A 15,834-nucleotide genomic window follows, 5' to 3' on the forward strand; every position below is an offset into this window, starting at 1 on the left:
TACAAACGCAGCTGACACAATGTTTCTGAACCTCTAACGATCGTGCTTTAGTGCTTTTGGAGGAAACTTTCTAAGCAGATGTAAGTACACTGAATCACTGTTTTTTCTCTATCCGTGCAGCTTCACTGATGGTTGTTTTACATCTTCGTGTGAAACGTCATGTATTAATAATAACTTGTAAGTTACTATGTGTCGCTTAGGCTATTTCTCAATGGAGGTTAACGCGCCTCTTAATGTACTTGATGTATCAGAAGTCTCTTGGTACTTGGAGAAGAATTCAGAGACCACAGGCTTTACAACTGGTTATGATTTATGAGGACTCCGTTAGAGGGGAAAAATGTTTGAGCTCTACGGTCGTTTCGTGTTTTACTCTACTGAGATTACCTCATGCTGAAGAATTTGCCACATGCTTAATATCGGCAGTTTGTTTAGGTTTGCTTTAAAAGCGTGAACGGTAACTAGATCGTCTAAAATAATTAACAGCTTTCACGTGTGCTGTGATGAAACGCGTAGCAGCCATGGATAACACATAAAATTTATAGTGTTTCTCATTATGCGTATTATCGATTCATCCGTTGCATGAGGGTTTTTATTTATTTTATTTTTTTTACCATTGTGCTGAGTTCCTTAACTGGCACCGTCCTGCTCCGTGTTAGAGACTATCAACTGAGAGGCACAATCATTGGCTTGGAGTGGATGATAGACACGTTAAAGAATTCTTGGCTGCACCTTGAGTGAATGTCCACGTGATCCCCGGGCACTATTTATTAATGGGATATGTGGCGCTGCATATCCGAAACAGGTTTGACACGGCGGAGTCGTGTGTCAGGTTCAAGTTCAATATGGGTCAACAGCACTATTTCAGCAATTCAGACGAATAGGAGATATAAGAAGCATTTGAAATACTTTTCTGGGATGTTGCATTAGATTGTTAGTGGATTTGTCTTGCGTTTCAACTGTGTACAAAATAACAACAAGAAACTGAGCGAGTATGAACCGTTATTTCTCATGGGCCTTAATGAGGTGCAAGGTTTGCGAAGACAGAAATCAAATCTATGCGTTGTGTTGTCAGAAACATAACTGCTTATGTTTTTCCGACTTTAAACAAGCTGAATATCATCAGCTACACTGTAGCTTGCATCTTTTCATCATAAGAAATGTAGATGAAGTTGAATTGCTGTTTTAAAATATGGCTGACCCTGGGACATCGTTTAAAACATGTAGAATTTCTCTTTGAATTTTTTGTTGGCTGTGCTTGGTTCAGAGAGTTTAGATACATGATCTGTTGAGCATTCTGCGATATACATAATTTTCCTTTTTCACTGGAATAATTACTGTTTATGTCTCATTCCAAAATTTTGTTAACCATATTGATGGAAGCGACCAGTATTCCCAAGCATTTTCAATGTTGTAATCTTGAAAATATACCAAATGACCTTGCACTTGATTCCAGGTTTTTAAGAAGGCCTTTCTCATGTGCCATAGAAGACATGAGTCACTTGTCAAGATGGGTGACTTTCCTCTGGATTGTAAATGCCATTCCTTTATCCATAAGCATGGCAGTGAATGAGAGGATAGGTATGTATGTTATTGCTATCTTAAGCCAAACCACCCTGACTTGACACTGGTTCTTAGTAAGCTGCAATGGAGATATCTTAGCTTGTGTTTCAGATGAGTGAATTCATGATAGGTTTATGTGTTTCAGTTAGTTATCACATGCATTCAAGTGTGTGATTGTAACAACACATCTGTAAATGCTTTTCCAGTTGCTGTTTTCTGTTGACATGTCACTTAGGTCAACAAGTTTTTTGTTTGGGGAGGGTTTGCTTTGTTTGGTTTTTACGAGTTACAAAAAATGTCAGACTGAAGTATTTACTGTTCTTCATCACTTATTGCAATATTGCAGTAATCACTTCTAATTAATTGTCATATTCCACCCCTGATTTGAATCTGTGAATACTAATTAAGTTTTTGTGGTGGTGGATACATCATGTTCCCATAAGACTAGGTGTTTTTATCATTGCTTTCTTAATTTCCCACCTACAAAATCATGGCTATGGTGCCAGTGAGTCACTCCTCCACAGTAACATTACTTGTATTATTAGTATTACTGTAGGCTATTTTGTCCCTATAGTAATTGAACATTCATTCATTCATTCATTCATTCATTCACTTATTCACTACTGTTGATAATGAGAAACTGTTGGCTTGCAAAGTATTTCTTCAGAAATTCATTTGGTTTAGTAAAGACTCTAATATGCAGACATTGCCTCATCTGGTCACAAAATAAGGTTACTCTTGCCTTGATCATTTCTGCTTTAGATCACTCATGTCCCCCGCTGAGGTTGGAGGACAGGTGGCATTTGCACAGTCTGGGCGGATATCATGAGTTCACAGGTAGGAATCCTAAGGCTTGACAAGGTGTAGGACCTAAAATAACAAAGTAGTTTCTGGTTAAAAAATATTTACTCAGAAATTTGATTACTCAAGATAAGCAGTGATGTCTGATGAGGCAGTTTGTCTTCTTGAGTGTTATTGTATAAAGAAACAAGATGTGCACTGACAGGAACCTAACAGTCTGTGTTACTCTTTGTAATTAGCAATATAAGAAACTCTCTCTTTTTTTGTACATCTCTTCTTTTAACACTGTTTTTTCAACCTGTTTGCAGGTTTTGATTTGGCAGAAAAGTTCCTTCTTCGAAAAGGAACAGTGACAGAAGAAAGACCATTATTCCGGCTGGGAAGCAAGCCTCTCATTAAACCCACAGAGTAAGTGCTGCTACAGTGGCTGTCATATAAGGATCTTCTGCAGCTGGTTCATTGTGTCACTAGACTTCTTTGTTTAGTGATGCGTTGGATTTATTGTTCTATGAGATGCTGGTGAGAGATCTGAGATTAGAGTGTATCAGTGATAGCTTTTGTTATAATTAACACAGCAGCAAACTCATATTAATTTGGATTTTTTTTGTAAATAAACTAGATTAAAATGACGCCCTTCATATCCTTGTTTTGTTTGTGAGAAATATTGAATCTAGATCTTAAAGGATTTTGTATTGCTTTGTATGCAAATGAGTGGATTGGTGTGAGGATTCTGAATAGATTTTACAGGATAACTGTACATTAAGCTCTGTGACTTGAATGCAAGATGTAGCTCACGCCGTCTGGGCAGTTTAGTGGAAGCATCCACTCATTAAATCACCAAACGTCCCTGCATGGAGTAAGCAGTCTCTCACAGACCGCTCCAGATTTGAAAACATGCCAGGCTAATATTGGGTTTCCATGCTGCAAACCAATATTTTCTCAGGGTGTAAGCTTCCCTTCAGTTCAGCTGATATCCGGAAGAAAAAACAGTGAGACCATTACTGGGTTTGCTAGAGCGATGACACAAAGTGACCCAGATGTCTGCCCACTCATGGAGTCAGTTCTGTCCACATTGGCTAATAAGGATAAACTGTGAGGTGTGCCATGAGACATGTTAAATCATTTAGAGATAATTAATATACAGATGGACGCCAAGGCTTCTCTAATTATAAAGAGAGATGGGGATTGCTATAGAGTTCATGAAAGAAATAGAGTTGTAACTAGGGCAACCATATTGTATATTAAATAAATTTAATGATGCACAAAGGTGGCACTTAATCAGCAATATTAAGCTTTTTCCCTCTGTACACTTGATGTTGTCAAGTCTGCCAAGGGTAATTTATACTGTAATGAAAAAACAAAGAGGCTCTATGTATAAGTAATTTGTTGCACTTTTTTTCAGTCATGTTCTCTTTAACCTGGTTAGTTTCATTAATTCAAGGTCAACCATACATTAGCAGTATAATTATTCCCTGACTCATAGGTCAGTAGAAGATTAGCTTGTCAGTGTGAACAGCTGTGCTTGACTGATTTTGTGATATCTTACTGAAGTGGTTGTCATAAAGCTTTGACATAATGAAGTGTAACTAACAATATTTTAAGTAGCATGCGAAATATATGCAGAACATACATCTTTTTTGTGTGTGTGTCGGCCTGCTTGGTTATGTTTGTGACTGTCATTAGATGTGGTTGTTTGTGTTTTCTTGGAGCTGTTTGACACAAGAATACGTGTTAGCCTAGCTTGGAGTTTTAGTATTCGACGGAGAGACATTCTGTTGCGTCTACGGTTCTAACGGTGAAAAAGAACACCCAAACATCTTCATCGGGAAGGGGAGGGGATATTTTTAGAGTTTTTACACAACTGTAAACATACTGCCCTGTCTCCGAAATCAGCAAGTGAAATCGCCTCGGCGGGTGATTTGCGATCTGTTGCTCCACCAAACTTCCAGTAACCTACATCTCCTGTGCATTCAAGTCCTTTTGATTCTCATTAGCTCTTAGCGCCAAAGCCAAGGAGGCCCTCATGACATGAAGTCTTGACCATAAGCCTGTGGTTAAGAAACGTCACTCTCTCTCTCTCTCTCTTGTGCCCCTCCCCCACCCCAATCCTCAATTATCAGAGCGTTTTGACAGGTGACGGTGTGGGTCAGCTGTAGTTGCTGTGGGCACAGAAGCTCCAGCACAAACTCCAAACATCTCTCACTTTACTCTCAGGAAATGCAACAAGGCTTGTCTTTCGGGCTCTGTGTCGGATTTGGCTGACCCCTCTCAGGACCAATTGATAGTGTTACATGGAACAGGAAGTGTCCATTCTCTTACAACATGTTATTTTAAGAATGACAGTAGGTCCAGATTTGGTTCTGTCAGTAGTGCTATGTTTTCTTATATAACAGGCTCTGGAGAACACATGGTACATCCGCAGTTTTATGGTTTCTAAACCAGGTATCATTGAATGGCTTGTTGCATGTATGAGGATGTCCAAGATTTCACTGTTTGACAGCAGAGTCCATTTCATAGACTTCAAAACAATTGAGACAGCCTTAATGATCTTGTGGTCACAACTCATGTGAATCGGGTTTATGCTCAAAGTATGTTGACTTACTCATCAGGCTAGTCCAGCTCTCAAATGCTTGAAGAATGACAATGCTAGCTCATTGTGATTCAGTCTAACGGGATATATTCAAGAATCGATTGCTCAGCAGGTCATAAAATATCAAGGTTTCATTTTTCTTTGAGCTGAATTCTGCAAAGCATCCTTTCTCTTTTTTAAATGAACAAGGGGTTGAGGGATGGAATATTAAGTAAGCTTTCCGGGAAAAGAAAAAAAAACTTTAGAGCTTTTGCCAATCTTTTTTGCTGGTCTGACCACTGCCCTCCTCTGTGACAGTCATTCGAGTTTTCCTTTAAGCCCTTGGGCCACAGTCTCCCACTGCCAGTCTTTTCCTCTCTCCCACAAAGGCATTTGATCTTGTACTGGCTTAAAGTCAGCACATATATCATTTTAATAATGTGCAGTTTCCTTTTGCCCCTGTGAGTGCAAGAGACGTAGTATGCTGGACAGTATAGCCCAGACAGAATAGCAGATGATCTATTGGGGCAGAAACTCATTTCCAGTCTGTCTATTGTGGTCCTGATAGACCTCTCCTCTCTCTCCCCCCCCCCCCTTCTCTCTATCCCTCACTCTCCCCTACCTCTTGCCCTCAGGAGGACTACACAGATTAGACTTTTTCTTTGTCATTTATGCTGATTGTAGTTGATCATGTTTTGGTTTTCCAGCTATAGCTGTTACAGCATTTTTCGCCTAAATTCAGGTTCCAGGTAATTAAGCAAATAATGGCTGAAGGTGCTTTTTCTAAATAGGATGGAAAGAGGAGGGTGGGACTCATTCATGTCACAGTACTTATGCTGTGTTGGACTTGATAAAGAAGTTAATTTGGTCTTTTTACATAGTAATTACCTAAAATAACTTCTGAACAAGTTTGGAGGAGGCTGCAGAAGAATGCCTTATGCTTTCATTTTTGAAAAGTATCCTTAAAATTTTGGTTTCACCTGCAGGATGTACAGGATACACATGCATACACGCATATGTGTACATACATACGTACATACTAATATATATATATATATATATATATATATATATATATATATATATATATATATATATATATATACACACACACACACACACACACACACACACACACATATATATATTAGTATGTACGTATGTATGAGTGTATATATATATATATATATATATACACGCACACACATTTCATTTCATCTTGTAATTCCATTCAAGCATTGAGTGAAACCAATAAACCCTTAGATCGATAATAATTTGTTTTTCTTTAACATGAGCGAGATGTTCAGAAGAAATTTAATCAGTGTCAATGAATCATGTTTGCCATAAAACTGAGGCCTTTCATTTATGGACGTTTATAACCGTAGACCGCAATAAAACCTCCAGGTAAACTCATGGAGAATTGGAGAGTTCATTATCTTGCTTGCAGTCCACCTCCCCCTATTTTGCCAGGTTTATTAGCATGGCACAGTATTAATGCTGATACGTTTTCAACTCCAGGGATTATTATAATCTATTAGTCAGAGGGATTAAATGGTGTGACATCAAGAAGAGAGAGGCCTTAATCCAAGGTTTTGTGCACACTATATCTGTCTTCGCTGTATATTTTTCCAATAAGCTTACACTGGATAATGTGATAAGGTTTGACAACTCTCAGATCCACTGTTCAAATACAGCATTTCCACCCACTTATTGCTTTTTGTCTCTGTCTGTGATGCAGATTGGTGTTTCCTAATGGCTTCTCTAGTGAATACTCACTTGTTTCCACGTTCCGACTAAGGAAGACCACAAAGAAAGATCGCTGGTACCTCTGGCAGATCTCTGATAAATCTGGAGGATCACAGGTGAATGAAAACACATCTGCATGCATCTTGTGATGAAATGAGTTATCTCTACATCTGACAGCAAGTGACAAAAAGACAGGCATCTCTCTGTCACTTACTGTGATCTTCAGTAGTTTTTTTGATATTCTTGTTTTGCCACTCGTTCACAAGCAACGCTTGTCAAAACAAGAAGAGACAAGAACGGAATGAACATTGAGTTAATTCAGGTCCCTCCCTCCGTGTAGGTGTCTTTGGTTTTGGATGGTGCAAAGAGAGTGGTTGAGTTTTCAGCCAAGGGCCTGTTAAAGAACAGTCTCCACTTTGTTTTTAAAAGCCGAGACCTTCACACTCTTTTTGACCGCCAGTGGCACAAGCTGGGCGTGTCCGTGAAGAGTAGCTCTGTGTCTGTGTACATGGACTGTAAACTGATTGAGCAGAAGCTGACGGATGAAAAGGACATCATCGATACGAGTGGACGCACCCTCATCACTACACGGGTGGAGGACGGCAGGCCAGTAGATGTGAGTACAGACGGATGACAGGAGCTGAGGCCCCTCGTAATAGACCTGCACACACACACACACACACACACACACACATAGAAACAACTCTTATGCACTATGCACTTTGTAGTAGACCCGCATTCTTACACACACACACACACACACACACACACACACACGGAAACACAGACACACAACTCTTTTACACTTAGACCTGCATTCTTACACACACACACAGAAACACGTGGGAACAAAACCCTTTTACACTTAATTGGAGTATTGGCTTACTTGCTAACTGGTCACTGATAAACAGCTACTCAGTACAGACACATCTTTTTTATACTGAAAGAGGTGGACAAAGTAAACAACTTCATTACTTGAGTCAAAGTATAGTAACTCCTGGTCAAATATTACTCCAATACAAGTAAAAGTTGTTCAGTTCAATTTTTACTTGAGTTAAAGTACTGGAGTACTTGCTTTCAAACATACTTAAGTATTCAAAAGTACATTTTCTTTTTAATGTCATCGCATTGTTGTATTGCTGCAACAATTCATTTACAGAGTCTAATGACTCTGAAACAACCTACTGAATGCACTGACTTGCTTGTAGAACCTGTAGAATAAAAAGCCTGTGGAATATGCTACAAAGCCTATAGAAACACAGTTGAACCAAATGCTTCCTCTATAAAAGACAGTGTATAGCTTCAGTTAAACAGGCACTAGGTTAACTCAGATTGGCCTTAAAAGGATAAACACATCATAATGTTGTAGGCTAGGTTAATTTTACTTCTACTACATAGCATTGTCTGAAATGTGAAACAGCGGGATGACCATTGTCACCACTTGATTCCCGCCCCCCTCGCCTTATTGGGACCGGGTCCTACGTGAATCCGCTGACCTTACAAATATTACTGTGTTTACCTGACAAGATTAAAACATATATTTCTGAAAGGATTTTTGTCAGTAACGTTAACTCGGCATTTTCGCTAGCTAACTATTGGTATGCGTCAGCAGTGGATTCACACAGGACCCGGTGTTATGCCCCAAATGGTTTTCAAGCCAACTGGTTTCCGTACGTGTTCACACACTGTGTTAACAGTAGAAGTTGTGGTCTGCCTCTGTCACCAGATTCGTCACACATTCACAAACATATAAATCGCAATTTTCAAGTCACATCTCATATCTGCTGTGGCAAATGATTGTAAGTGTTAGGCGAACACAGCACGCGAACGCATACGGGAAGCAATTAGCTTGGAAACCAGTTGATTTCAAAAATCTCAGACATGGACTTAAGATATGGCCATGGCTGCTCTGGTGAGGAACCTTTATCTTTATCATCTTTATCTTCCATTGTAGTAGCCATCAGTAAAACCACCAAGTTCAGTTGGTAAAACAAATGCAGCACGCACTTGACTGACAGCATTGGAGTAGTTTACTGTGATTTGGTTTTTCCCCTGTGATGAACACAATATGGCCTATCGCATTTTAGAAAAGAAAATTTGTCCGCTGACTTCAAAGCTATGCGTTAAAGTAACGAGTAACGAGAACCTTCATGGAAATGTAGTGGAGTGAAAAGTACAATATTTGTATTTCAAATGTAGTGGAGTAAAAGTCATAAGTTTCCAAAAAAAAAATAAATAAATAACACTCAAGTAAAGTACAGATACTCGAAAAATGTACTTAAGTACAGTACTCAAGTAAATGTACTTCGTTACTGTCCACCCCTGCTGAAAACCAACAGCTTCAGTTGCTAGGTGACCATATTTGCATATTTCTGTTGACACTGAAACTCTTTGTGAAATTCTTGATCTAGAAAACAACTATTTGGTTTAACCTCATTTGTCTTGTAAATCCGGTTAAAGCACAATGTCTCTGAAATACAGGTACTTACAGAAAAGGTTTGACAAATTAGTTTAACCTTCATTTCAACTAAACTTCTTTATTACAGATTGAGCTGCAAGAGATTCTGATATTCTGTGATCCTAAAGTAGCGGAGTTGGACAGATGCTGCGAAGCCACAGGATCAACAGTAAGGCTGGGACTTTATGGCTCTGTCACATTAATAGTCTCCATTTGGGTACTCTTTGGTAATTAATTAAGTGATTGGAGTGAGAGAGCTGCCATAATCTTTGGAGTTCGTATGTGATGTATCTGAAATAAATCAAACACTCAGCATTAACGGAATTAAGAACATTTACTCTGCTTGGCTCTGAAAAAACAAAAACAAAAGCTTCTTCAGGCGTGACTTATCCAAGCATTGTAGTGCTAGAGTAATGTAATTTTGCATAGTGATATGCTGTCCTCAACTTCTGAAGTGCTACAAAAAGCACTCTTCACAAATATGTAAAGTGCTCAGAAAGCTGTGAGATTATATTCTTTTGGCAAACGCTTTGGCTCTGTTTTCCCTCTGAGTGCACCCTATTACACCCAGAGACCTTGAGGAGTGTCATCAACTCCAGCCAGCTCAAGTTGCCCTGATCCATTGCATCTGATCAATTGAGGACTGCTTTATGCTTTAAACACTGAGAGCTGAACGTCTCTGACAGTCGTTGTTAATGTACAGATAGATATATTGTTACATGCAGTGTTGTATTACTCTCTTTTCTCTTTGGGTTAGTACAGAGTTCAGCAGATGTTCGCTGTATGCAGCACTCTCATGTGGTATGAGAAGGGCGCTCCAGCATGTTAAATGTTTTAATGCAGCGTAGGAGTCATCATGTATTACTTGCTTGCACACCATGCTTGGGTCACATTTCTCAGTCTTACCAGTGTTCAGGCTAAATCTCTGGATGACTAATGATCTTGTCTGTCCATCTGACCAGTGTGAGTCTAAAGAAGGGCATGACACTACAGCCGCTCCCCTGGTCACCGGCTACCTGCCCAGAATGCTTTCAAAGCCGGCCCAGAAGTATGAAGACAGATGCCAGTGCTTGGCTGAAAAGGTACGCATGGATTACCAAAGTATCACTTTAAAGAGCAGGGACACAGATCCAGCTAATGCTTTGTCCCAAATCCACCTATCCTAATGTTTCATGCAAAATAAATGACCAATGAAAGGACATTTATGCAAATAAGTATTCCTGGATGTGGGCCAGAGGATAAAACTAAAGACTTATTAGTAGCTAATTTGGCAGAAATAAGAGGGTGTTTGTTGAGAGACATGTGCTTTGTCTCTGGGGATGCTATGCTAATCACTGTTGAAGCACAGAGGGGTAAAGGTCAGTCAAAGATACCTCTTTGAATTTTGATCCCAGCTTTTGAGGTTAATGTAGCAGTGGCTTTGAAAAACAATGTTTTTGTTCCCTTGTATAATTGTACCAGTGTACAACAATTATCTGTCATCTTTATGACACAGGGTGAACCAGGCCTTCCAGGACTGGCGGGAATTCCAGGACAAAAAGGGGAAAAAGGAGAGAAGGTATGGTTGTTGGATTTTTACTGTATATTAGACATTTTTCTCATTGGATTTGGATGTAAATTTTTAATTAAGATATTGTTTTGAAATTACAAATGTACATTTGTATTTTTCAAACATAGTCAGAACAATTGACCATTGTTCTTATGAAGTAAAATATATCCAGCCTGATAGTCAATTGTGAATATAAAAAGTGGTTCATCGTGATCATCAGTTTTCACTGAACTTGATGTTATTCAGAAACCACTTCATACACTCAGCAGAAACACTTCAAGTTTTAAACCAGTGTTTTCCTCTGACACTGGGTAAGTCATAACATGGGTGTACTCCAGCCATAGAGAGTCAGGCCTCTCATTGGGGAATGAGTGGAATTCATTAGGATGAACAGGTGTTGATATGCCTATTAAGACCAGATGGCCTTTGAGGTCAATGGCCTAATTACCATGTTGTGGTTTGGGGATGAAGACATTTTTCAGGAACACCAATTGTTTTGTTTTTGCAGTAGGCATTCAGGAATTCCTAAAGGGACTGAAAAAATCACAGCCATTAAATCATTATACCTGTAGGACCCACCAAGAGCAGGCAGAATGGAGTTATTTGCTTAGTCGTCCACATAATTAGTACGTTCTCAGTTGTAAAGTGGCACTGAATTTGTTTTGGAAGTCCTTTAGGATCTGAGACGTCCACAAAGTTCATTTTTCGGTCCCTTACAAAGCCATTTGGGGTTTTTCAGTTATATCTGTATTTATCTGGTCTTAACTCGTAAAATACTTCTGTGGGGAAGTTTATTTGCTTGACACTAGGATCTTAGATGAATGTTCTTTTTTTTTTTAAATCAAAGTTAGTCTTGAATTTTTTTTAACTTCCATTTAGTTCTGCCTGTTTCTTAACCACTTCCCCATGCCCACCCAAAGCATTTAATGAGCTGGCATTTACGAATTAGAACAAGTTTCCTTCAAGGCCAACAGCAAAATGATTTCCTTTTTAAGTTGATTCATTAATAATTCCACAAAATAATTGGACCATGAAAGAATAATGTTGTTGAGCGTGCAACCAAAAAGTATCCTGTATTAATTTGTTGTTGACCTTAAATAATATTTGATAATTCTTCATAACTTAAGAGGCAAGGCAGTAAGTGTAATTACCTCTAGGTATGAGAATGACAGGTTTTTGCTGTTACGTATATGACCGCATCACATTTATAACTGCTTGATGTAAAACAGTTTAAAGGTGGCCTAAGTGGTAAAGAACGCTGTTTATTGAATAATTTAAAACTGGTGGAAAAGAGCAGAGACATGATGGCATTATTGATGATTCAGATTTTGAAAAGTCTGATGTCAACGAGATAATGAAGTGTTACTATTGATTAAGTATATTCCAACTGTCTGATGTCACTAGAAGCTATGGATTGTGGGGGAGGCTGTTATCGAGCTTTCTAGCTTAGAATGACAGTCTAGGAATGTTTGACATCCCAGTGGATCAAATGGAGGTTCCCAAGGGGTACAGTGCAGATCGGTTTCAATGCTTTAACATAATTATATCTCCATTTGCAGTTTGGGTTAGGGCCAATAGGTCGTCTTGGGGTGTGTAATAGATACTCCCTCTGTCTTTTGAAGTCAGACATTGTCCATGGCATTTTTACCCTCTGACTGTTGTCATGTCATGGCAGGGAGCTCATTAATCAAAATTGTGGGTCAACAGGCTTGTACTCTGTGGTTATAATTTCTCCCCTTGTCCCTTTAATAAATAAGTCTACACTTTAGATTTAAGCCTTATTGGAATACAATTTTATGGCTGCATGATGCTTTGGCACTGTCTTTATGTACTCTTTATGTACTGATGGACTGTCAGCACAATTCAGAGGTATTTCAAGAAATAAACGAGAAAATGGTTAAATGGTTGTCTGTATTTATATGACTAGAATTAAAAAAAAAAAAAAAAATATATATATATATATATATATATATATTACTTTATATTTATATATATGTTTTACTTTGATTCGTTCAATTATTTTTAAGCTATACAAGTGTACATGGCATGCCTCAGAGTACAATTGTTATTAGACTATATTTGAAGCCTGGCATAGCACAGTGTGTTTCCAGTGGTTTCACATTTATGCTCCATTTTGACATTTATTTTCAGTACACAGAAACGAATCTTGACCCACATTTTTAAGATGGGGGAATTCGTAGATTCTGACATGTTTCTTTGGCAATGAAAACACATTAAGCATGAATGAAACATGGTTTCAGTGCCTTTTGGGACTTACTGGGTACCCTGCTGAGTGTCTCTTCTGTCATTACTCCATGGAAGAAAAGCATTTGAATATCTCTAACGGCAAGCCATTTGGATATCAAACACATTTAACGCTCAAATTCATGGCAGTACTTTGTCATTCAAAAGCCCATCCCTGCTACAGCTATACAGCAATAAATTGAAAAGTCACGGAAGCTTTGGCCCAAGATGCATGCACATGCACCCAGTCTTTCAAAAAAAAATGTAAAGCTTCCTGTGAACCCCTCTTGAAGAAATACAGATTTTTATTTTTTTTTTACATAAGGATGTATTTTTACTGTACAAACTGGACAGAAAATCAGACGTGGCTCACATGCTGAGTTTGTTGATGGGAGTGGAGCATTATTCATCATCACAAACTGGAAATTGCTGTAAGAAAAGACAAGGATATCTGACATTTTCTTGACTAGTAAGTAATTAAGACAAGAGTGGGCAGTAAATCTATTCTGTACAGAGAAAGTGTGATGGTATGCCAGTGGATGCAATCACCTCTGAACTCTAAAGTGCTTTCGTACAAGCCATTGGCAGTTTGGGTTGCCTCTGGCCCAGATTAACAAAAGGATTTTTATACAGTTTAAAGCTGTTAAACTTGCCCCTAGAGTGATAACAGCGGGTTAATTGTAATGACCTACAAGGGGAGGTTTTTGGAAGGATTACTGTGGATGTGTTTCTTGCTGAGAAAGTATTATCCAGTGCTGCTAAATTTCATTTATTTTTTTTTTTTCTGGGGAAGATTCACACTCAGTTGGCTTGGATTAAACTACTGTGAATCCATGGTCCTTCAGGAAATTAAGGAGATTAGTTGTGGGTTATAGAAATATGGTTTATTTCAAAGAAAATCCATTTACAGTACTCTTACCCATAAAAACACTGTTTCCTGATACTACCCATGCAGTGTACTCAGCAAGTCAATACTGTTCAGAGGATACACTGGACATTTTGCATCTAGGAGAAATTAGATTTCTATCAGTTTTAATCAGTACTCTTATTAAAATGATTTTGAAACTTTTGAGGGACGTCATAAGGAAAAAAGATATGTAAAAACATTACTGGAGTTGCATAACATTGCATACACATCCTCGAGAACTAAAGATTTTCCAATTATTTTCAGTTATTTTTAATTTAATTGTAGAATTTAATTTTTATAATTCTATTTTGAGGGTCATTTATCTCTCAAACACATGTTAATAATATAGAAAGCAGTTCATTTCATACTCTAACACATTTAAGTTTGCACTCATGATATTACTAAATTATGTATTGTTTTCCCATTACTTGGATTCTTTGATATAAACCTGAGTTGATTGTAGTTTAATTTGAATAAACCTCACTGGTGATGAGCAAAGAGATTTGGTTATGTAATTAGTATGATTACTGTATGAGGGCTGATACCTATTTACTGAATTTGTTGAAATCTGTCCACAGATCTTTTTTCTTTTCTTTTTATCTGGATATCGGAGTGTGACCAGAACATGCAAAATATCCAGTTGTTACATCATTTATTTTGCTTTGAAATTATGAAGTCATTCTCACACTGGGGGACATCCACATCCAGAAACACAGACAGAGAGAGAGAGAGAGAGAGAGAGAGAGCTTTCAAAGCACTCCAAGAAGCCCTAATATGGTTTCACTTTGTTGAACAAGATGTAATATGCTCAAGCACGTCAAACAAGGTTACTGTGGCTCTGGAATTGTAGCCTCCCAATTATCGTGTAATATTATCCAGTACTGCAGCTGCTGGTCAGTGTGTTAAAAAGAGGCCCAGAACAGCTGGAATGGGAAGGTGGGAGTTCAGACTGTTGGCCATGTAAATCCATTGCCTATTGTATCAGCAAGCGATTGTCTGCTCTCTTTTTCAGGGAGACGCAGGAGAGGACGGGCTCCCCGGCAACCCAGGGGTGAAGGTACGTCATTTTGCATTCCGTGTTTTGGATACGAACACGGTGAAAAGAAAATGTGGGTTATGGACATGTTGACTAACAGGTTACTTTGCTTTAGTGAAACCATCCTTTCTTCTTGGCCTCTTTCCCATCTCCTTATGAGTGTGAGATACGTGTAGAAATTGACTGTTCAGTCCTCACACACTGAACGGGAATGAAAGTAAAAACAAGAAAAATACTAATAAACAACTGCAGAGAAGTTGAGTGATTTGTAATTAGTGCTGAATGGGTCTTTATTTAAGAATAATTGATTATGTGGACAAGCAGTATTGAGGGATATACAGTTTCATGAATAGGTAGAGATTAGAAAAAAAGAAGTGTCCGTGTGTATAATCCCACATGGGATTTCCATTAGTCTTCGTAAGGATTTTCTCAGTGACCAATGAGGAATTGTTCGCAAGTCCCACTTCTCCAGTAAATAGATTCATTGTAACAGGAGGGAGATGTGCTAATCCAGGATGCATTTGGATGGCAGATGTCAAGCTAGCCATGTGGGGACGAGCTAACCTATGAAATCTGATATGATATAATGGCACAATGCTTAAATGCTGTGTTCTCCTTAAAAAAGATCAACATGTGGTACAAAAAAGAAAAGAAATAGACACCAGGCCCAGGTCAAATAAGTGTGTTAATTAGTTGAATAATTTGGCTCTGTTCCAATACTCTTACATAACTCCTTCACCTTGTGTCCTTTTCTGCTAAAGTTACTATAGTTCCCATGTGTGTCAAAGCACTTCCAAATAAATATCAAAGGAATACCTAATAGAGTCTTCATCAAAACTCCCATTTATCCTATTATGAACAGAACAAGGTCACAGGGAAAAAGGGCACTGAATAGTATTAGGAAAGGGTCCAGACATTCAAATATTTCAGAATAATTATTTGGCCCAGGTCTGGTTGACAGCAT

The 15,834-nt window shown here is 38.4% G+C and overlaps 1 protein-coding gene across 1 annotated transcript in view; it reads left to right on the top strand.

Moving 5' to 3' along the window:
* Nucleotides 1-1,490: 1,490 nt before the first annotated feature.
* Nucleotides 1,491-15,834, top strand: part of col19a1 (collagen, type XIX, alpha 1) — a 28,294-nt gene continuing 13,950 nt past the window's right edge. The window contains exons 1-9 of the mRNA XM_030772257.1: nt 1,491-1,578; nt 2,323-2,397; nt 2,670-2,769; nt 6,669-6,792; nt 7,017-7,292; nt 9,223-9,303; nt 10,097-10,216; nt 10,630-10,692; nt 14,847-14,891. Coding sequence (XP_030628117.1) covers nt 1,491-1,578; nt 2,323-2,397; nt 2,670-2,769; nt 6,669-6,792; nt 7,017-7,292; nt 9,223-9,303; nt 10,097-10,216; nt 10,630-10,692; nt 14,847-14,891 — 972 coding nt within the window. The remainder of the gene's footprint in view (nt 1,579-2,322; nt 2,398-2,669; nt 2,770-6,668; nt 6,793-7,016; nt 7,293-9,222; nt 9,304-10,096; nt 10,217-10,629; nt 10,693-14,846; nt 14,892-15,834) is intronic.

The sequence above is a fragment of the Chanos chanos genome, chromosome 4 (assembly GCF_902362185.1).
Source record: "Chanos chanos chromosome 4, fChaCha1.1, whole genome shotgun sequence".
Classification (NCBI taxonomy): Eukaryota; Metazoa; Chordata; class Actinopteri; order Gonorynchiformes; family Chanidae; genus Chanos; species Chanos chanos.